Source organism: Ylistrum balloti, unplaced genomic scaffold (assembly GCF_031769215.1).
Source record: "Ylistrum balloti isolate Yb309-2 unplaced genomic scaffold, AGI_CSIRO_Ybal_v1 Utg370590, whole genome shotgun sequence".
Taxonomy (NCBI): Eukaryota; Metazoa; Mollusca; class Bivalvia; order Pectinida; family Pectinidae; genus Ylistrum; species Ylistrum balloti.
The window spans coordinates 2,082,487-2,105,575 of NW_026782366.1; the positions used below are offsets into that span (position 1 = coordinate 2,082,487).

Here is a 23,089-nt window from a genome sequence, read left to right on the forward strand (position 1 = left end):
GTAACTAGTTCTAGTTACAGACATTAAACAAAGCCACAATATCTTCACATTACAGTAACTAGTTCCAGTTACAGGCATTAAACAAAGACACAATATTGTCACATTACAGTAACTAGTTCCAGTTACAGGCATTAAACAAAGACAATGGCTCTGGTTCCATCTAAAATATTTTTCCTGACTTCATTATTATGTTGCATTTGTTGTTTAATAAGTGTATTAATGATTATGATATTAACTGTTATCTTAACTTCTTATTTTTTACAGACGAAATCTAATCCCATTGTTGTAATTGTCCATGGCAGTCAGGAATGTCGAGCGATGGCCACAATTATGTGGGACAACCAGTTTGCCCTACCAGTAAGTAAGATAGTGGTCCCAAGACAGACATCCAAAGATCGAAATATAATCTCTGAGATGGAAATCAAAAGATAATGATTTAGAATAGAATTCCTAACATAGAATTCAAAGACAGAAGTCGAAATATAAAAGTCTTAAGAAAGATACCCAAATAGAGAGGCCCAAAGATAGAATAGATAGAGACCAAAAATAGAATAGATAGAGACCAAAAACAGAATAGCTAGAGGCTCAACGATAGAATAGATACGGGCCCAAAGATAGAATAGATAGAGACCAAAAGATAGAATAGATAGAGGCCCAAAGATAGAATAGATAGAGACCCAAAGATAGAATAGCTAGAGGCTCAACGATAGAATAGATACGGGCCCAAAGATAGAATAGATAGAGACCAAAAATAGAATAGATAGAGGCCCAAAGATAGAATAGATAGAGGCCCAAAGATAGAATAGATAGAGGCCCAATGATAGAATAGATAGAGACCCAAAGATAGAATAGCTAGAGGCTCAACGATAGAATAGATAAGAGGCCCAAAGATAGAATAGCTAGAGGCTCAACGATAGAATAGATGGAGGCCCAAAGATAGAATAGATAGAGACCAAAAGATAGAATAGATACGGGCCCAAAGATAGAATAGATAGAGGCCCAAAGATAGAATAGATAGAGGCTCAACGATAGAATAGATGGAGGCCCAAAGATAGAATAGATAGAGACCAAAAGATAGAATAGATAGAGGCCCAAAGATAGAATAGCTAGAGGCTCAACGATAGAATAGATGGAGGCCCAAAGATAGAATAGATAGAGACCAAAAGATAGAATAGATAGAGACCAAAAGATAGAATAGATAGAGGCCCAAAGTTAGTAACCCAAAGATTGAGGTCCCAATACAGGGATTCATGATCAAAGTCTAAAGATAGAGGTCTCAACACAGGGTCTCATGATAAAGGTCGAAATATAGAGGTCCCAGGATCTGAGTTGAGAGTAGAACCCCTGATTCTGTTATGGATTCCACATAAGGTGCCTCTGACCATACAGATATCATGCCAAACATCCCTTTCTCTCCTCAAAACTGCAAGGAATAGATATATTACTTGTTTACTAAAGATTTTACCAACTAAAGGTCTGCTCTCACATCTTAAGGTGCTTTAATGGTCTGCTATTTCTTTTGTTTCTCTATTTGTAGGAAAGACAGATGTTTGAAGTGCCAGACTTTGTCCCTTGGCCACAAATGTGTGAGCTTCTTAGCTGTAAGTTTAAACAGATGACACAGCGTGGACTGGCAAAGGATGACTTGGACTATCTAGCTCACAAGATCTTTCAAGGTAACCTTAAAACTACATGTAGCTTAATAACATCACTACATTCCTTTATTAGGAAACAGTGAATGGAAATGATGGTCATTTTTTTTTGCCTCCTCCATTTCATGAGATGGATATATTGTGTCCCACTGTCACGTCATATTTCATCGAATCCCATCCCTGTTGTGTCTCGTTGTGTCCTGTTCCAAATCCATATCATGTCTTAAGAACCTCTGTATAGTTTTGCTTCATATTTACCCCATAGTATTATAACATCAAGTTCTACACATAACAATATTAAGGTGGTCATTGGTCAAGGTTAAAGGGTCATAGGTCAAAGTTTGAAACATGCAGGAAGATATTTTGTTTTGATACTAATATGGTTCACAAGCAGGAGAAGAACACCTGAAATGAGTTTATGTTTCAGCAACAGTAAGATCAAGACAAAAGTGAAAGTCACAGAACAATTACTATAACAAAATTTATTTTCAGGAAGCCAGGAAGTAGAAGATTACTCACCGTACAGCATCACCTGGGGACAATTTGTCAAGGTATGATATTGAATACAAGTATTTTCAAAAACTACCTCTTTTCTTTGTAGTTTAAAGTCATACTTTTATTTAACTATCTCTTATATATATTGAAATTCATATTTAATTTTCTGAATGAAAAAAGTTTTTTTTAGTCTGTCTCCTGCCATAAAGTTATGTGTTGTTGATTAGAGCCATAACTGAGTGGGGTCTTTCAGTCGAGGACTCCCAACACTATAGTCCAGGGTTATATATATCCCTCAGTCAGATCTTCATAGTAGTAAGTTTATAGCCTGACGATATATCACATACACTACATGTCTATCTATATATCATCCCCATTATAGAAGATACAAAATTTTACCACAAGTATTACAGCTTTCTTTGATAAATTTATGTGTATTAGCTAAATGTGGTGATCATCCTTAATTTACTAGTGCCTGTAAGCGAAAAAACCTACCACTGAACACAGTGTTATCGTTTTTTTTGTAAGTTACTCTCAGTTCACATACAGTTTACAAAATATTCATTGCTATTGTCTAAAATGTCAGTAATATGTAAAACTAAATGGAGCTGCTGCTATGTTTAATATTCTATCAATTTTTCTTAATGAGACTGATTCATCTGTTATCATTTGGTCCATTAGTCCACAGAATCTTAAACATCTTTTACCTGAAAAAAAACTTAATATGAGCATGAACCCACATTTTGTTTTACTTGTTTTGACAGGATAATCTACAGCTTGCCTCTGCACCTGTTGCCTTTACCTTCTGGGACTGGTTCCACAGTATCTTAAAACTAACAGCAAAACACCTAAGGGAATTATGGCAGGACGGGTAAGGCTAAAACATTGGTAGTATAATATTGTATTCTTACATACAACAAGAAGTTCCAAATACAATCTTTCTTATTTTGATTCTACAAAAACCAAACTAATTCATCATTTCTGAAAAAAAAAATGTCCAGAAAATGTTATCTGTTTGTGTCATAATTTATAAGAAAATGTTATCGGTTTGTGTCGTAATTTATAAGAATATATTATCTTTTTGTGTCGTAATTTATAAGAATATGTTATCTGTTTGTGTCATAATTTATAAGAATATATTATCTGTTTGTGTCATAATTTATAAGAATATGTTATCTGTTTGTGTCATAATTTATAAGAATATATTATCTGTTTGTGTCATAATTTATAAGAAAATGTTATCTGTTAGTGTCGTAATTTATAGGAATATATTATCTGTTTGTGTCGTAATTTATAAGAAAAAAGTTACGACTTAGAATGCAATATTATAACCTTTAATGATGCAAAAGTGTCAAGCTTAGAAATACATGGAGATATTGTAACTCATTAAAAAATTCTAACTATATAAATTGGTTTATTATCACCATAGCTATAAATAAGGATGGAAACCTAATAAAAATCAATTCATTACAATAGGTAAAACAACCATGGACCACTTATTGCACAAGTTTTAATTTCTAGATACATGTAAGTACCTGAAGCAACCTTTCGGTCAAAGTTCACCCTGTCAACCAATCAAAACATGTTGAGGTGTTACACCACATGTGGTATGTGTTTCCACAGCAGTTGGAAATGCTTTGGTTGTTAAATGATACCCAACTACATGTATTTTGGTAGAAAGATATTATCTCAATATAACTTGAATGGCATTTCTTTTATTTTTTTTTGGTCTTTATTTCTAGTTGCATTGTTGGATTCATCAGCCGTCCAAAGGCAGAGAAACAACTCCTTAGTGTGAAAAATGGGAATTTTCTGTTACGCTTCAGTGAATCCGAGTTGGGCGGTGTCACAGTTGGCTGGGTTGATAATGTTACACAACAGCACGGTAATTATAAATGTTCTTTACTGAATTATGACAAATTAAAATATTTACCTCTCAATAGATTTCATTCCTATTTTTACAATAGTGTTGTTAAACCAGTTCTACTGCTTGTTATAGAAGTTTGTAAGATGATCTACAGTCATAATTAAAAGGTCAGAGGTCGCATTATGCTTGGGAATGAGAGCATTCATGTCTGACAGACATTTTCAAGTTTAACGTTTGAAAACTGTCTTTATTACTTTTTTAACAACACTTAAAAAAGCAATTTTCAATAGAAATAACTATCTAATCACTCAATAAAACACCAATTGATAACTTTAATATTTGTGTATTATTATGATTTAAAAATTTTGGTAAGCTAATATCAAATATCTGTGATATAGGTGATGGCACAAAAGAGACAAGAGAGGTTAACTTTGCACAACCATACGAGGGAGATGACTTTAGTGTGAAGAGTCTCGCTGAAAGAGTCAAAGATGTAGACAAACTTTTATACCTGTATCCAGACATACCTAAGGACCAGGCATTCAAAAAATACTGGCTTCCGTTTCCAGGTAAACTATTACAGGAATTGTGTATAAGGTCACGAGACGGATTATTTTTCCAGGTAAATTGTTACCAGAGTTGTTAACTCTGTCATCAAATACAATATATTGTAAGCAAAGAAGTCCAGGTAAATTAATAGCTGAGGTGTCCGGGGAAATTGTTAACTGAGGTGTCCAGATAAATTGTTAGCTGAGGTGTCCAGGTAAATTGATAGCTGAAGTGTCCAGGTAAATTGTTAGCTGAGGTTTCCAGGTAAATTGCTAGCTAAGGTTTCCATGTATATTGTTATCTAAGGTTTCCAGGTAAATTGTTGGCTAAGTCGTCCAGGTAAATTGTTGGCTAAGTCGTCCAGGTAAATTGTTGGCTAAGTCGTCCAGGTAAATTGTCACCTTTCACTTACCTGGAATTAATTAACATTGTAAGCTTGTTGCAATTCTCTTTCATAGTTTACACTCTTTTCTTAATTTGAATATTTTTGTTTCAGGAAGGAATTCAAGAAAGCCACACAATCCTCGTTACAAGCACATGGGAACTTTGATACAAGATATCATGTAAGTTTTTATCTGATTTAAGTGAGATGTTTGAGTAGACAGGTTATTTTCTGTTTTTCTGCTTTAAAAATATTAACCACAAACACTTCTGATTATTTTCATCTTCTTAATGTAACCTCCAAGCTTGTTCTCTAGTCCCAGATATATTCTTGTTTATGTTGTTGAATTATGACCAAGGACTGATAAGATAGTTTGGTGTGAAGATATACTTTTAGATAACTACTACAGTGTAAAGCAAATAGATTTAACAATATTTATTCAATTTTTTGTGACTAACCTGAGATTTACCATGATAATGTCTACTGGCAAAATTGGAATATCTTTCATACGGGTAGAGTATATTCTTGTAAGTGTGTGGAAATCAAATTGAGGTTTTGTGATTTTTGTGCACATTGAATGAAAAGAAGTAATAACTGCAAGCCAGGTGAATATTCTGCTAGAAAATCATTTAAAGTGATAATAATGATATGATTCATGTAAATTTTCTTTACTCTGTGTGAGATTACCTGGATATTTATCTAGTCTGTGTGAGATTACCTGGATATTTATCTAGTCTGTATCAGTGTACATGGATATTTATCTAGTCTGTGTCAGATTACCTGGATATTTATCTAGTCTGTGTCAGATTACCTGGATATTTATCTAGTCTGTGTCAGTGTACCTGGATATTTATCTAGTCTGTGTCATATTACCTGGATATCTATCTAGTCTGTGTCAGATTACCTGGATATTTATCTAGTCTGTGTCAGATTACCTGGATATTTATCTAGTCTGTGTCAGATTACCTGGATATTTATCTAGTCTGTGTCAGATTACCTGGATATTTATCTAGTCTGTGTCAGATTACCTGGATATTTATCTAGTCTGTGTCAGATTACCTGGATATTTATCTAGTCTGTGTCAGATTACCTGGATATTTATCTAGTCTGTGTCAGATTATGTGGATATTTATCTAGTCTGTGTCAGATTACCTGGATATTTATCTAGTCTGTGTCAGATTACCTGGATATTTATCTAGTCTGTGTCAGATTACCTGGATATTTATCTAGTCTGTGTCTATGTGGATATTTATCTAGTCAGTGTCAGTGTACCTGGATATTTATCTAGTCTGTGTCAGATTACCTGGATATTTATCTAGTCTGTGTCAGTGTACCTGGATATTTATCTAGTCTGTGTCAGTGTACCTGGATATTTATCTAGTCTGTGTCAGTGTACCTGGATATTTATCTAGTCTGTGTCAGATTACCTGGATATTTATCTAGTCTGTGTCAGTGTACCTGGATATTTATCTAGTCTGTGTCAGTGTACCTGGATATTTATCTAGTCTGTGTCAGTGTACCTGGATATTTATCTAGTCTGTGTCAGATTATGTGGATATTTATCTAGTCTGTGTCAGTGTACCTGGATATTTATCTAGTCTGTGTCAGTGTACCTGGATATTTATCTAGTCTGTGTCAGATTACCTGGATATTTATCTAGTCTGTGTCAGTGTACCTGGATATTTATCTAGTCTGTGTCAGATTACCTGGATATTTATCTAGTCTGTGTCAGATTATGTGGATATTTATCTAGTCTGTGTCAGATTATGTGGATATCTATCTAGTCTGTGTCAGATTACCTGGATATTTATCTAGTCTGTGTCAGATTATGTGGATATTTATCTTGTTTGTGTCAGATTATGTGGATATTTATCTAGTCTGTGTCAGATTATGTGGATATTTATCTTGTCTGTGTCAGATTATGTGGATATTTATCTAGTCTGTGTCAGATTATGTGGATATTTATCTAGTCTGTGTCAGATTATGTGGATATTTATCTTGTCTGTGTCAGATTATGTGGATATTTATCTAGTCTGTGTGAGATAACCTGGATATTTATCTAGTCTGTGTCAGATTACCTGGATATTTATCTAGTCTGTGTCAGATTACCTGGATATTTATCTAGTCTGTGTCAGATTACCTGGATATTTATCTAGTCTGTGTCAGTGTACCTGGATATTTATCTAGTCTGTGTCAGATTACCTGGATATTTATCTAGTCTGTGTCAGTGTACCTGGATATTTATCTAGTCTGTGTCAGTGTACCTGGATATTTATCTAGTCTGTGTCATATTACCTGGATATCTATCTAGTCTGTGTCATATTACCTGGATATTTATCTAGTCTGTGTCAGTGTACCTGGATATTTATCTAGTCTGTGTCAGTGTACCTGGATATTTATCTAGTCTGTGTCAGATTATGTGGATATTTATCTAGTCTGTGTCAGATTATGATATTTATGTCTGTGTCAGATTATGTGGATATTTATCTAGTCTGTGTCAGATTACCTGGATATTTATCTAGTCTGTATCAGTGTACATGGATATTTATCTAGTCTGTGTCAGATAACCTGGATATTTATCTAGTCTGTGTCATATTACCTGGATATCTATCTAGTCTGTGTCATATTACCTGGATATTTATCTAGTCTGTGTCAGTGTACCTGGATATTTATCTAGTCTGTGTCAGATTACCTGGATATTTATCTAGTCTGTGTCAGTGTACCTGGATATTTATCTTGTCTGTGTCAGATTATGTGGATATTTATCTAGTCTGTGTCAGATTTCCTGGATATTTATCTAGTCTGTGTCAGATTATGTGGATATTTATCTAGTCTGTGTCAGATTACCTGGATATTTATCTAGTCTGTGTCAGTGTACCTGGATATTTATCTAGTCTGTGTCAGATTACCTGGATATTTATCTAGTCTGTGTCAGATTTCCTGGATATTTATCTAGTCTGTGTCAGATTATGTGGATATTTATCTAGTCTGTGTCAGATTACCTGGATATTTATCTAGTCTGTGTCAGATTACCTGGATATTTATCTAGTCTGTGTCAGTGTACCTGGATATTTATCTAGTCTGTGTCAGTGTACCTGGATATTTATCTAGTCTGTGTCAGTGTACCTGGATATTTATCTAGTCTGTGTCAGATTACCTGGATATTTATCTAGTCTGTGTCAGATTACCTGGATATTTATCTAGTCTGTGTCAGTGTACCTGGATATTTATCTAGTCTGTGTCAGATTACCTGGATATTTATCTAGTCTGTGTCAGATTACCTGGATATTTATCTAGTCTGTGTCAGTGTACCTGGATATTTATCTAGTCTGTGTCAGTGTACCTGGATATTTATCTAGTCTGTGTCAGATTACCTGGATATTTATCTAGTCTGTGTCAGTGTACCTGGATATTTATCTAGTCTGTGTCAGATTACCTGGATATTTATCTAGTCTGTGTCAGATTACCTGGATATTTATCTAGTCTGTGTCAGTGTACCTGGATATTTATTTAGTCTGTGTCAGATTACCTGGATATTTATCTAGTCTGTGTCAGTGTACCTGGATATTTATCAAGTCTGTGTGAGATTACCTGGATATTTATCTAGTCTGTGTCAGATTACCTGGATATTTATCAAGTCTGTGTCATATTACCTGGATATTTATCTAGTCTGTGTCATATTACCTGGATATTTATCTAGTCTGTGTCATATTACCTGGATATTTATCTAGTCTGTGTCATATTACCTGGATATTTATCTAGTCTGTGTCAGATTATGTGGATATTTATCTAGTCTGTGTCAGTGTACCTGGATATTTATCTAGTCTGTGTCAGATTATGTGGATATTTATCTAGTCTGTGTCAGATTACCTGGATATTTATCTAGTCTGTGTCAGATTATGTGGATATTTATCTAGTCTGTGTCAGTGTACCTGGATATTTATCTAGTCTGTGTCAGATTACCTGGATATTTATCTATTCTGTGTCAGTGTACCTGGATATTTATCTAGTCTGTGTCAGTGTACCTGGATATTTATCTAGTCTGTGTCAGATTACCTGGATATTTATCTAGTCTGTGTCAGTGTACCTGGATATTTATTTAGTCTGTGTCAGTGTACCTGGATATTTATTTAGTCTGTGTCAGTGTACCTGGATATTTATCTAGTCTGTGTCAGTGTACCTGGATATTTATCTAGTCTGTGTCAGTGTACCTGGATATTTATCTAGTCTGTGTCATGATTATGTGGATATTTATCTAGTCTGTGTCAGATTACCTGGATATTTATCTAGTCTGTGTCAGATTTCCTGGATATTTATCTAGTCTGTGTCAGATTACCTGGATATTTATCTAGTCTGTGTCAGTGTACCTGGATATTTATCTAGTCTGTGTCAGATTATGTGGATATTTATCTAGTCTGTGTCAGATTACCTGGATATTTATCTAGTCTGTGTCAGTGTACCTGGATATTTATTTAGTCTGTGTCAGTGTACCTGGATATTTATTTAGTCTGTGTCAGTGTACCTGGATATTTATCTAGTCTGTGTCAGTGTACCTGGATATTTATTTAGTCTGTGTCAGTGTACCTGGATATTTATCTAGTCTGTGTCATGATTATGTGGATATTTATTTAGTCTGTGTCAGTGTACCTGGATATTTATCTAGTCTGTGTCATGATTATGTGGATATTTATTTAGTCTGTGTCAGATTATGTGGATATTTATCTAGTCTGTGTCAGTGTACATGGATATTTATTAAGTCTTTTTGAGATTACTAGAATGGTTAAGAAGTTTTGTGTAACAGACACAATAATATCCTGACATGTTTGGGATATTATAAAATGTGTAATTGCCTTGTTATTAGTGCTGTACCAACACAGAATAGCGGTATGTCACGAAAACGTGAGAAATCAGCAGAAACTGAGGACAGCTTAACGGCAGAACCTCCATCAGGCAGTGGGTTAAAACGGTAAGCAATAGTAAATTTCTGTCATTTGTTTCAGCACTGTCCACCTCTAATCAGTTAGTGGACTGCTACAATATATTCCAGTTTTTTATTTTCACATTTTGTTTTAGGCAGGTCTTGTAATTTTTTATTATCACAAAATACTCCTGGTAATGACACAATAAACAGATTCATATTTTGTCAGAGTGAGAACTGTATGTAAAGGTATAATTCACAGTTATTTTGGCTTACATGATTTAAAGGCAGTCATCTGTTTATTGTTCATCAACCTTTTTTCCTTAATATCACTATCAGGCATAAATGTCAAAGTGGATTTTGGCCAAATTTGGTCAGAAGCAACTTTGGGTTAAGGGAAACAAATTGTGTACAAATGGAGGATTTTAGCCCCATGGGGCCAAAGAAATAGAATCCCAAAGAAGAAATTTGAAAATAAAATTCTACTCCTTGTTGTAGGATTGATTGGATAAATGGGAATCAATTTCTATAAATGGTCCAGGGTCTTGGCCTCTGGGTGGGGAGGGTGTGGGCCCAAAAGAGCAAATGGAGGAAATGATTTAAAATTCTTTTCCTTCTGCAGGAATGACTGGATTCTGTCTCAATTTAGTCTAAAGCATCCTCTGGTAAAGTGGTATCAGTTTTATATCAGTAGTGGTTTTCAACCCCCTGGAGCTCATGGGTTGGAGCCCAATAGTGGAAATCGTACAAATTCTTAAAAATTCTCCTTCTATAGGAATGCCAGATTTCTTTCTCATTTTAGTGTGAAACATTTTTGGAGAAGGGGAATTAACTGTGTATAAATGATGGGTGTCAGTTCCAGGGTTTAGAGGGGCAGGGCTTAGTAGGAAAATTTAACAAATACTTTAAAAACTAAAAAAATGTGAGATGAAACCTACCCTATATTTCTTCATACTTACACTAGAAAAATTCACTTGATATTTGCAGTTATAATGGAAAAATTTAAGAGTAAAATACATCTATATGTACAGGTAAGTGAAAGTCCTTGTAAATACTTGAGAGGAATAATGAACACATGGATTTGCAACAAGAAAGTTGATCATGATTGTGCAGGGCTCAGATATAATATGAATGTTTATTACTACCAAAAAAGTAAAAGACCTAATCCAAGTGAGAGTTTTACTCTTAAACTTAATAGTATCCTGTGTGAATTCCTTTGGAATGGAAAGATAGATAAAATTAAGTGAGATGTTGTTGTTTAAAATTATAGAGAGGGAGGTCTTAATATGGTTCACTTATTGTCATTTATAGAATCTTTAAAATTAAGTTGGATAAGGAGGCTTCTTCAAAAACAAGGAAAATGGCAGGAAATATTAAAAACATATATCAATACTGACCTTCTTTTTAACTGTGGTAGTAAATATATATCTGTATGTCAAAATAGAAGTACAAACTTGTTTTGGAAAGATGTTTTTAAAGCGTGGAGTAAACTTTCCTGTAAAGAAGATCTTTTAAAGGAAAAGGAACCATCATTTTTAAAACAGCCGCTATGCTATAATGAGAGGTTAACTGTAAACCAGAAGTGTGTTTTTTATCCTGAATGGTATAGATGTGGAATTACTATTTTTAATGACATGATAAAAGATTTCAACACTAATACTTTCTATACACATGATGAATTTAATGACAAATACAATATAAATACGAATTTTGTGCAATATTATGGTATCTTATCAGCAATTAGAAGATATATAAATCAGAATAATATTGGGCATAATTGCAGAGTAGATTTAGAGTATCCAATTATGCCTCTTAATTTAGAAATCATTTACAAAAACACTAAAGGAGCTAAGGACTTTTATGTAGTACTCTCAGAAAATAAGGTTATTCCAACAGGTAGGAAGAAATGGGGGGAAAACATTTGACATTAGCAACGAAAAATGGGAAAAAATATATAAAATTCCATTTCGAATAACTACAAATACAAAACTTCAATGGCTCCAAGTAAGAATTCTCCATCACATACTGACAACAAATGTATATCTATGCAAATCTGGCCTTTTAAATAACCCTTTATGTGTTTTTTGTAATCAAAATAGGGAAACAATAGTGCATACACTGTGGGACTGTTCGATAGTACAAAATTTCCTCTACAGCTTTGAAACATTATTGGATGCTTTAATTATCCCTTTTTCTTTCAACAAGGAATCTTTCCTCTTTGGCATAGTATCACAGTCAGGAACAAGTAATAGACTAGATAATGAAATTTTAATTATGATCAAGCATTATATTTATAAGACCAGATGCTTTCAAAATACTCTATCAGTAAATTCCATAATTAATACCATAAAAGATCATTATTATGTTCAAAAATATAAAGCATGTTGCAAAGGGGATCATTTTGTTAAAAAACTAGAAAAGGAATGGAAAAAATGGAACACCCTCCTAGAATTATAGATTAAAAATTAGTAGAAGTTATTATCTTTGATTTATGGTAAACACAATACAAGCCCTCTGTCAGTTTCTTGATTTTTATTTCAAATTACCTTTGGTACTATATATATATATATATATATATATATTTGCAAATAGATGAGCTACAGTGCAAAATCAGGATTTATTTGTTAATATTGTTTTTTTTTTTCATCCTTTCCTGTTTTTCTTTCTCTGCCAGTCTCCTCTGTTTTTCTTCTTTTCCTGTTTCTCTTAATAAAGTAATATATGTGTATTTTTTTATCAATGTTGCAAGCTAGTGTACATGTGAGCTGTGTGATGTCTGAGTGAATATGATATGCTATGAATGTAATCAATACCATATATTGCTGAAAATTCTGAATAAAAAGAAAATTAAAAAAACAAAAAAAAAAAACAAAAAATAAAAGACATAGCAATGCTTTCAGTAAATAAGCAAACTTAGGTAAATGAGTTAAACTTTTCTGAGGCCAGAGGCTTATAGTAGATCAATGCATGTAACTTTTGCTACATTTGTACCATGTTTATTGTTCTCTATATGCTTTGACAATATGTGTTCTTTGCCCCCTTGACTTCTTATTATTATGATATCATATGTAACATGGCTAATACCACACACATTGCTTGCTACAGTACATAGCTAGGTGAAGCATGGCTTATATTCATTAACAAAATGAACAACACTGCTAAGATGTAGCTTGACATTCATCATCAGTCCAATAAAGACCTGAGGTGTTTATTTATACCCAGATAAAGGCCTGAGGTGTTTATTTATACCCTGATAAAGACCTGAGGTGTTTATTTATACCCAGATAAAGGCCTGAGGTGTTTATTTATACCCTGATAAAGACCTGAGGTGTTTATTTATACCCTGATAAAGGCCTGAGGTGTTTATTTATATTCTGAATAAGACCTGAGGTGTTTATTTATACCCAGATAAAGGCCTGAGGTGTTTATTTATACCCAGATAAAGGCCTGAGGTGTTTATTTATACCCTGATAAAGACCTGAGGTGTTTATTTATACCTAGATAAAGGCCTGAGGTGTTTATTTATACCCAGATAAAGGCCTGAGGTGTTTATTTATACCCAGATAAAGGCCTGAGGTGTTTATTTATACCCAGATAAAGGCCTGAGGTGTTTATTTATACCCAGATAAAGACCTGAGGTGTTTATTTATACCCTGATAAAGGCCTGAGGTGTTTATTTATACCCTGATAAAGACCTGAGGTGTTTATTTATACCCTGATAAAGGCCTGAGGTGTTTATTTATATTCTGAATAAGACCTGAGGTGTTTATTTATATTCTGAATAAGACCTGAGGTGTTTATTTATACCCAGATAAAGGCCTGAGGTGTTTATTTATACCCTGATAAAGGCCTGAGGTGTTTATTTATATTCTGAATAAGACCTGAGGTGTTTATTTATATTCTGAATAAGACCTGAGGTGTTTATTTATACCCAGATAAAGGCCTGAGGTGTTTATTTATATTCTGAATAAGACCTGAGGTGTTTATTTATACCCAGATAAAGGCCTGAGGTGTTAATTTATATTCTGAATAAGACCTGAGGTGTTTATTTATATTCTGAATAAGACCTGAGGTGTTTATTTATACCCTGATAAAGGCCTGAGGTGTTTATTTATATTCTGAATAAGACCTGAGGTGTTTATTTATATTCTGAATAAGACCTGAGGTGTTTATTTATACCCAGATAAAGGCCTGAGGTGTTTATTTATACCCTGATAAAGGCCTGAGGTGTTAATTTATATTCTGAATAAGACCTGAGGTGTTTATTTATATTCTGAATAAGACCTGAGGTGTTTATTTATACCCTGATAAAGGCCTGAGATGTTTATTTATATTCTGAATAAGACCTGAGGTGTTTATTTATATTCTGAATAAGACCTGAGATGTTTATTTATACCCTGATAAAGGCCTGAGGTGTTTATTTATACCCTGATAAAGGCCTGAGGTGTTTATCAATACCCTGATAAAGGCCTGAGGTGTTTATTTATACCCTGATAAAGGCCTGGGGTGTTTATTTATACCCTGATAAAGGTCTGAGGTGTTTATTTATACCCTGATAAAGGCCTGGGGTGTTTATTTATACCCTGATAAAGGCCTGAGGTGTTTATTTATACCCTGATAAAGACCTCAGGTGTTAACTTATATTCAGATAAAGACCTGAGGTGTTTATTTATACCCTGATAAAGGCCTGAGGTGTTTATTTATACCCTGATAAAGTCCTGGGGTGTTTATTTATACCCTGATAAAGGCCTGAGGTGTTTATTTATACCCTGATAAAGTCCTGGGGTGTTTATTTATACCCTGATAAAGGCCTGAGGTGTTTATTTATATTCTTAATAAGACCTGGGGTGTTTATTTATACCCAGATAAAGACCTGAGGTGTTTATTTATATTCTGAATAAGATCTGAGGTGTTTATTTATATTCTGAATAAGACCTGAGGTGTTTATTTATACCCAGATAAAGACCTGAGGTGTTTATTTATACCCTGATAAAGGCCTGAGGTGTTTATTTATATTCTAAATAAGACCTGAGGTGTTTATTTATACCCAGATAAAGACCTGAGGTGTTTATTTATACCCAGATAAAGACCTGAGGTGTTTATTTATACCCAGATAAAGACCTGAGGTGTTTATTTATACCCTGATAAAGGCCTGCGGTGTTTATTTATACCCTGATAAAGGCCTCAGGTGTTTATTTATACCCTGATAAAGGCCTGCGGTGTTTATTTATACCCTGATAAAGGCCTGAGGTGTTTATTTATACCCTGATAAAGGCCTGAGGTGTTTATTTATATTCTGAATAAGACCTGAGGTGTTTATTTATATTCTGAATAAGACCTGAGATGTTTATTTATACCCTGATAAAGGCCTGAGGTGTTTATTTATACCCTGATAAAGGCCTGAGGTGTTTATCAATACCCTGATAAAGGCCTCAGGTGTTTATTTATACCCTGATAAAGGCCTGGGGTGTTTATTTATACCCTGATAAAGGTCTGAGGTGTTTATTTATACCCTGATAAAGGCCTGAGGTGTTTATTTATATTCTGAATAAGACCTGAGGTGTTTATTTATACCCAGATAAAGGCCTGAGGTGTTAACTTATATTCAGATAAAGACCTGAGGTGTTTATTTATACCCTGATAAAGGCCTGAGGTGTTTATTTATACCCTGATAAAGGCCTGGGGTGTTTATTTATACCCTGATAAAGGCCTGAGGTGTTTATTTATACCCTGATAAAGGCCTGAGGTGTTTATTTATACCCTGATAAAGACCTGAGGTGTTTATTTATACCCAGATAAAGACCTGAAGTGTTTATTTATATTCTGAATAAGATCTGAGGTGTTTATTTATATTCTGAATAAGACCTGAGGTGTTTATTTATACCCAGATAAAGACCTGAGGTGTTTATTTATACCCTGATAAAGGCCTGAGGTGTTTATTTATATTCTGATAAAGACCTGAGGTGTTTATTTATACCCAGATAAAGACCTGAGGTGTTTATTTATACCCTGATAAAGGCATGGGGTGTTAACTTATACCCTGATAAAGACCTGAGGTGTTTATTTATACTCTGGTAAATACAACTAAAAATCTGGGCTTCATAGATAAACTACTCAAACAAAATGGTAAGGCGTTGTGGTCAACTACCAAATCGAAAGTAGTCGACTAACCTCTTTCATTAAGTTGGACATAAACTGAGCTCCCTGGTCTGTTAGCATCTCTACTGGTACATCCACATGGCTGAAAATATCTACCAGAGCCTCTGCAACTCGCTCAGTCTCAATGCCTCGCAATGCTACTGCCTCCACATACCTAGTCGACCACGGTCAAAATATACCTATTTCCCTGTTCTGTGGCTGGCTCAAGGGGACCCACAATGTCAACGGCTACCCTCTTGAAAAGTGCATTGACACACAAAAAAATTTGGAGAGTACTCTTACTCTATTCAACGTACGCTTCGCTGCCAAGTGACCAGATATGATGGACTCATGCGTAAGCTTCATAACTTGGTGGTGGTACTTTTCTGGCACTATCAACTGTCTGAATACTTTCCCATCGGCAACCTTCGGTATTTTGAACTCTCGATACAGAAAGACCAAAAAAACCACTAATCTCCCTCCATCGTCTCATACATAAGGCTCTTTCTTCACTGCCAACTTCCTAAACTTCTCCAAAGTTTGGTCATTTTGTTGTGCCTCCTTCACCTCCTGAACATTGCCAATCTCTCCAAAGCTCTCGGGTACACTAAGAGGTGCATAGGGTCATTGTTTCTTCCTTACCTGGTCTGTGGTCTTAACCGCCTGAACCGTCTTCTATTTTCTAGTTCTTGTCTGGTTCATTCACAGGACACACCTCTTTCACATTACCAACTATTAATTCGTACTGTGGAGACTCCAACATAAAGGCTTCCATGCTTCCTTTAGAATAGGATGTATCCACCTCAAGATACACTAGGGGACATCTGATTAAAGAACTATCCGCCAAGTAATAGGTTCTAAATCTGCCAGAAATCCTCTGGGGGTCAACCAGAGACTTCTCTTCACTCCAATCCCATCACAACCAGTATCTCTTAGCACAGTGACCAGCTTCCCTTCCACTCTGCCAAACACTATCAGCATCACATACGCCCTTGGTACCTTCATATTGCATGCCACACTCAACTCCTGAGAAGTGTCCCTCTTGAAAGATTGCTGTGTCCTTCTGTCCAAACCTCTCTCAGGTGCTTGTGTCATAGAAGCTACTCTGCTTTCTCCAGCTTTCTTTTTACGACAATCTGCCACCCGCAGACGGTTGTTTGTGTCCTCCACCTTTCTGGCTGTGTCCTCTGGATGTCAATGCATTTGCTTGAGTTCCTCTTGCAGCAACAAACTGATCAGCAGCCTAGTCATTTCTTCTAATGATAACAGAACTCCTTCCTTCAGGAAAAGTGACAAATCCTGCATACAGCAGTAGAGAAGTTGATCCCTAAGATTCAAGGCCTTAAACCCATTTTATGTTTTTTCCGTCTTAGTCAGCTCGATCTATCTTTCGAGGTAATTGTCAATGTGGATGGCAAACTGGACAAAGGTCTCCCCTCCTTCGGGTCTTGCGGACTAAAACTCTTTCTGAACCCTTCATCAGTCATCTCAAATCTCTTGAACAGCGCCTTCTTCAGCTCCTCAAAGTCCAATGACTTCTGAACAGATAGCCGGGAGAACATACCCAAAGCCTTCCCTTTGAGTAACGCACTCAGATTTGCTCCCCAGTCATCTCGCTTCCAGTGTTGGGCCATTGCATATCTTTCAAATCTCTGGATATAAGTGTCCATGTTGTCCTTACTTTCATCATAGGCCAGTAACTTTGGACCTCTATGTTCGGGTAAATTTCTGGGAGGTTGATCTACCTGTTCCGCTTGCGTGCCAATTCCAGCTTGGAGGAGTTCCATCTTACGAATGTGCTCCTTTTGCGCCTTCTCCTCCGCTCTGGCCTCATGCTCTGGCCTCATGCTCTGGCCTCATGCTCTGCCTCTATTCTAGCCTCTTCTGCCATCAACTTTATTTTCTCTTCTGCCTCACGTTCCACTCTCACTTCTTTCTCAGCCTCTATCTTGGCTTGTTCAGCAAGCATAGCTTTCTTCTCTGTCTCCATCTTAAAAGCAAACTTTGCTTCCCTTTGTGCTTGCCTTTCCTCTCTCTCCTTTTCCGGATTCTCTCTCTCCTTGGCTTGCTCCTCTCGAACAAACTTCTGCAACTCTGTACCTTCATAGCCCAATTCCTTTCCCATGATTATAAGTTCATGGAGTGCTGACATGATGAAAATTATGCAAGAAAGAAAATGAACAAACTGAAAGAAAAGACCTTAATTACATAAGAATGAAATATACTCACCTTGTCTGGCCTTGTATATCATCACCATCCGTCAGGTATACCACTTACCCGTGAGTATGCCCTACTCCAAACAACCCCTAGTGCACCCAGAAATTACTGAAAAGTTGGGCAAGAAATAATGGGGAAAAGTCAAGCAATCTAACCCAACGTTATCTCATGTGTTCTATTCCCAAAATTACTTAACGTCAGTTATCCCACCTCTGCTACCAATTTGTAACATGGGACAAGCCTCAGTTCAGCACTCACAGGAAATTACAAGAGATACTGCAATACATATATTTACAGGTTTATTTACACTAAGTACACTAAATATAGACAATAACACACTCGCATTCACCCACATTTTCTTCCACACCTACTGTCTAAATGTTACACTACAGTCTCTTCACACACTGGGAGTCTTGTCACCTTTCTCCAAGGAAATCCTACAAACTCAAAGAACAAGTTATCTTGACCGGTCCCGACTTGTCGTCCACAAGCACAAGACAGCACATGAAGTGTATACAAAATGTAGCCCAAGGCTAACACCATTTCAGCATATCATATGCATATCAGCATCATTGATCTATCTCAGAACATGATCTACAACACCAACACTGAATGATTAGCCCGTCGGACATCTTGTCTCAACGTCCTGGTAGCTTACCGTGTCCCTTGTGGTTGCTGTTGCAATACTGGCCAGTCCCATTGCATACCAGTCTGTCACATTCTTTGCAGGCTCTGGGTAGCCTAACTTAGTTGTCTGCCCATCGTGTGAAGCTATAATAAACATGAACAAAATATCATAAACACTCATGCACATCCATACATTAATCCAACTAAGACATTCCTTAACTAACTATATGATTTACCATCAATTCTACTTCCCTTTATAAATGATAAATCTAATAGTACATATAACCCTACAAACATTCAATTCTAGGATGCATGACCATTTTCTTTAAATAATAATGCCAAAACAAATGTATATATGCTAATGAGTGCCTTCTGTACTTTTACACCTGCGTGCACTCAACCCTAGCACAACTTCAACTCAGGGCTTCCATAGATAAACTGCTCGAACAAAATCATGTTACTAAGCAAAATATACACTTAAAAGCAACTAAATTACTTGTACATATCAACACATTATTTTACTCCAAAACAACATAAATCCTAATTACCTAATACTGTTAATAATGACATTTAAAACCAACACACCTGTATACGATAACAGCAAATAGTTACGCTCGAGTGGACACGCATCGATAGATAGATTTGTTGACCGGTAATAGGGACAAATTAAATATGGCATGAAATAGCCAACTAAGACAACAATTTTGAAGGAATACTTACCCCAGTTGGATATCCAACTTCATCACACACAAATAATGGCCAGGAAAATAATCACAACATGGCCAAACAGCTCTGCCAAACAATGACCGCTCGTCTCTCTTGTCCAGCCCTGCGCTACCCGTCCTCCCTCACCCATACACACACACGCACACGTGACCAATTCACTCACCATTCACAACAACAAATAGATGTACCTGCATTTGTGACAGATATGACTAAGGGGGTTTAATTACATGCAGATAAAGACCTGAGGGGAATACTTATATTCTGTAATAGATGGTAAGGCAACAGGCTGATCTCATAAATTTCATTTTAGAAACAATTAAAACAAGATGTTATGGAAATTTGTCTTCAGTTTTATATTCTTCAAAGTTTCATCTCAGCAAACTTTTGTCAACCTGTCAACACATGAAAGGTCATTAGGGCCATCAAACGGTAAAACACACAGCAATCTTATGATGAAATGGTGAGAGTTATCACAAACTGAGTTCTTCAATACTGTTGATAGATTATTTTCAGGTTTGTCAGAAACAAACAACAGACTTTGTAACTTTGAGTTTTGATGTTTTGGAGATATCCTAAACTACTAACTCATAATTTCTGTGTTGAAAAGACAATTAATACAACTTGTAACTATCTTATTTATACTGGAACCTATTACTTACCAAATGGACATGGTCACATGATGTTTTGTGCCGTGTTGACAATTTTCTAGTAGAGATGGTATATAATAATGTCGTCAAAAAACTGTTCTATTCATACTTCCAAACTTTTGTCTAAGGAAGAGACCATATACTGAGTTAAACCAATGAATGAGGAGTATTGTGAGGCCAAATCAGGCATCAAATCATATCGCTGTTGTGCAAGTGAAAGAAAATAAGGAATAATAATCTCATAAGCATGGCATTATGTGGCTGTACAGTACATTGAAACAAAATGGTCACTGTACAGATAGAACATATAACAACAGAAGTGGTAGGAACTCTTCTTTTCAATCTCTCTACAATGCCACAAAATTTTAGCACCATTGCTTTGGGAGAAAAAGTTTATTTAATGTATAATTAAAGAGGGTGGTCATGATATGACCATATTGGATTTTGGATCAATCTGAAAAATAGCATCATTTTGTTGACTGCCATTCCTTATCATCCCTGTTTAGGAAAACCATGATTGTATGTCTGCATATAGGCCTGAGTCCATGTTTGTTGATTATCTGTCTCTGTGTCCATGTCTTTGTCTATGTCTGTCTGTCTCTCTCTCTCTCTCTCTCTCTCTCTCTCTCTCTCTCTCTCTCTCTCCCCTCTCTCTCTCTCTCTCTCTCTCTCTCTCTCTCTCTCTCTCTCTCTCTCTCTCTCTCTCTCTCTCTCTCTCTCTGTGTCCATGTCTGTGTGTCTGTGTTCATGTCTATGTCATGTCAATGCCTGTGTCTATGTCTGTCTCTGTGTCCATGTCTCCCTGTCTCTCACTCACTCTCTCTCTCTCTCTGTCCATGTCTGTGTGTCTGTGTCCATGTCTGTGTCTATGTCTTTGTCTATATCTGTCTCTCTCTCACTCTCTCTCTCTCTCTGTCCATGTCTGTGTGTCTGTGTTCATGTCTATGTCATGTCAATGTATGTGACTGTTGCCATGTCTGTGTCTATGTTTTTGTCTAAGTCTGTCTGTCTCTCTCTCACTCTCTCTCTCTGTCCTTGTCTATGTGTCGGTGTCCATGTCTGTCTCTCTGTCCATGTCTGTGTCATGTCTATGTCTGTGTCTATGTCCATGTCTATGTGTCGGTGTCCATGTCTGTCTCTCTGTCCATGTCTATGTCATGTCTATGTCAATGTCTGTGTCTATGTCCATTTCTATGCGTCAGTGTCCATGTCTGTCTCTCTGTCTATGTCTATGTGTCGGTGTCCATGTCTATGTCATGTCTATGTCAATGTCTGTGTCTATGTCCATGTCTATGCGTCAGTGTCCATGCCTGTCTCTCTGTCTATGTCTATGTGTCGGTGTCCATGTCTATGTCATGTCTATGTCAATGTCTGTGTCTATGTCCATGTCTATGCGTCAGTGTCCATGTCTGTCTCTCTGTCTATGTGTCGGTGTCCATGTCTGTGTTTGTCACCATCCTTTGTCAGTGTTCATGGCAGTGTCTTTATCAGACAAAAATTAAAATGTCAAAAATTGCTATAACTGTATCTAACACATGTCAACAGTATTAGAATATTGTAAAACTCTTAACAAGATATTACAAAAAAGATATATTTATTTTAGCATAGGTCAGTGTGAACAATTCTATCATTATTATTAATATGTTAGTTGTGTACCAGTGCTTGTGCTTCATCTTCACTGGTCTTTCAAATTCAGTTAATATAAATCAGAGATAAGCTCCCTACACACCTATCCTAGATGTTGTGTTACATTGCTAGTGGTTATGTCTGCTTGGGTTGTGGCTTTTCTGTTGCATTTTAACTCACAAATTGAATAAAATACTTGATGTTTTATCAGAGAAATGACTTGGCAAATGGATGACATGTCTGGGTTTGGATCTGTTTATGACAACACGATCAATGTTGAACAGATAATGAATGCAATGGACATTGCACATGTCTCCTCTCCTGCTTCCATGTAAGTACAGATAATGTGTAATAACCCCAATATTATATAATCATACATACAGTACTTACAATTAGTATTAGGAATCTAAATCTCAACACACAGATTCATACACCAAACCACTCCATAGTTCAGTGAACATCTCCATGCTATACTAAACTCCTCTATACTAGACCAAAATATGTCATTTACTACACGAAACAACTCAATAGTAAAGTACTGTGGAGGTGATTTGGTACTCAGACTCTGCAGGAGTGACCAATTGGCTCAACTGTTGCTGGCATGGGGCATTTATGGGGAATCACAGGAGGGATGATCATTGTGAGTTTACAGGATGAATTGTTAGATTCAGACACCGTGACATTGCCGTGGTGATGAGCGACAGGGGTTTACTGTTAAAGCAACTATCATACACAAGTTTATGACGTTTCCTTTTTGTTCAACACCAAAATGATCTACTATCAAATTTATTTAAAATCCACCTGTTTTAAATGCTGTGGACAGAACAACTAGAGTGATCTTCCCACAACATCGTCCACGTAAACAGAAGACTGTCTTTAATTCTCGTCACTCATCATCACAACCTAATTGATCTTCCTATGACATTGTCCACGTAAACAGAAGACTGTCTTAAATTCCGTCACTCATCATCACAACAAGAGTCATCTCCCCACAACATTGTCCATGTAAACAGAAGGCTATCTTTAATTCCCATCACTCATCATCACCACACACCACACCACTTCACATCACAACACACCACACCACTACACATCACAACACACCACACCACTACACAACACAATATGTTACATCACTCCATATTACAACAAACCATGTTACACCACTCCAAAACACACATCTGACACATTTAACTCCACACTACATCACTTTGGTCCACAACACTCTACAACATACCAAAACAC

At 36.0% G+C, this 23,089-nt stretch overlaps 2 protein-coding genes across 2 annotated transcripts in view; both read left to right on the forward strand.

Annotated features, from left to right (window-relative positions):
* LOC132556795 (signal transducer and activator of transcription 5A-like) overlaps nucleotides 1-23,089 on the forward strand; it is a 54,924-nt gene that overhangs the window by 27,570 nt on the left and 4,265 nt on the right. Inside the window, exons 16-24 of the mRNA XM_060221241.1 lie at nucleotides 265-357; nucleotides 1,538-1,676; nucleotides 2,145-2,203; nucleotides 2,912-3,018; nucleotides 3,890-4,032; nucleotides 4,413-4,583; nucleotides 5,060-5,126; nucleotides 9,807-9,911; nucleotides 22,056-22,175. Of these exons, the coding sequence (XP_060077224.1) occupies nucleotides 265-357; nucleotides 1,538-1,676; nucleotides 2,145-2,203; nucleotides 2,912-3,018; nucleotides 3,890-4,032; nucleotides 4,413-4,583; nucleotides 5,060-5,126; nucleotides 9,807-9,911; nucleotides 22,056-22,175 (1,004 nt within the window). The remainder of the gene's footprint in view (nucleotides 1-264; nucleotides 358-1,537; nucleotides 1,677-2,144; nucleotides 2,204-2,911; nucleotides 3,019-3,889; nucleotides 4,033-4,412; nucleotides 4,584-5,059; nucleotides 5,127-9,806; nucleotides 9,912-22,055; nucleotides 22,176-23,089) is intronic.
* LOC132556819 (putative uncharacterized protein C18orf15) lies at nucleotides 20,732-21,217 on the forward strand. Its single transcript, XM_060221263.1, has 2 exons — nucleotides 20,732-20,810; nucleotides 21,015-21,217. The coding sequence occupies exons 1-2, from the start codon at nucleotides 20,732-20,734 to the stop codon at nucleotides 21,215-21,217; spliced, it is 282 nt and encodes a 93-aa protein (XP_060077246.1).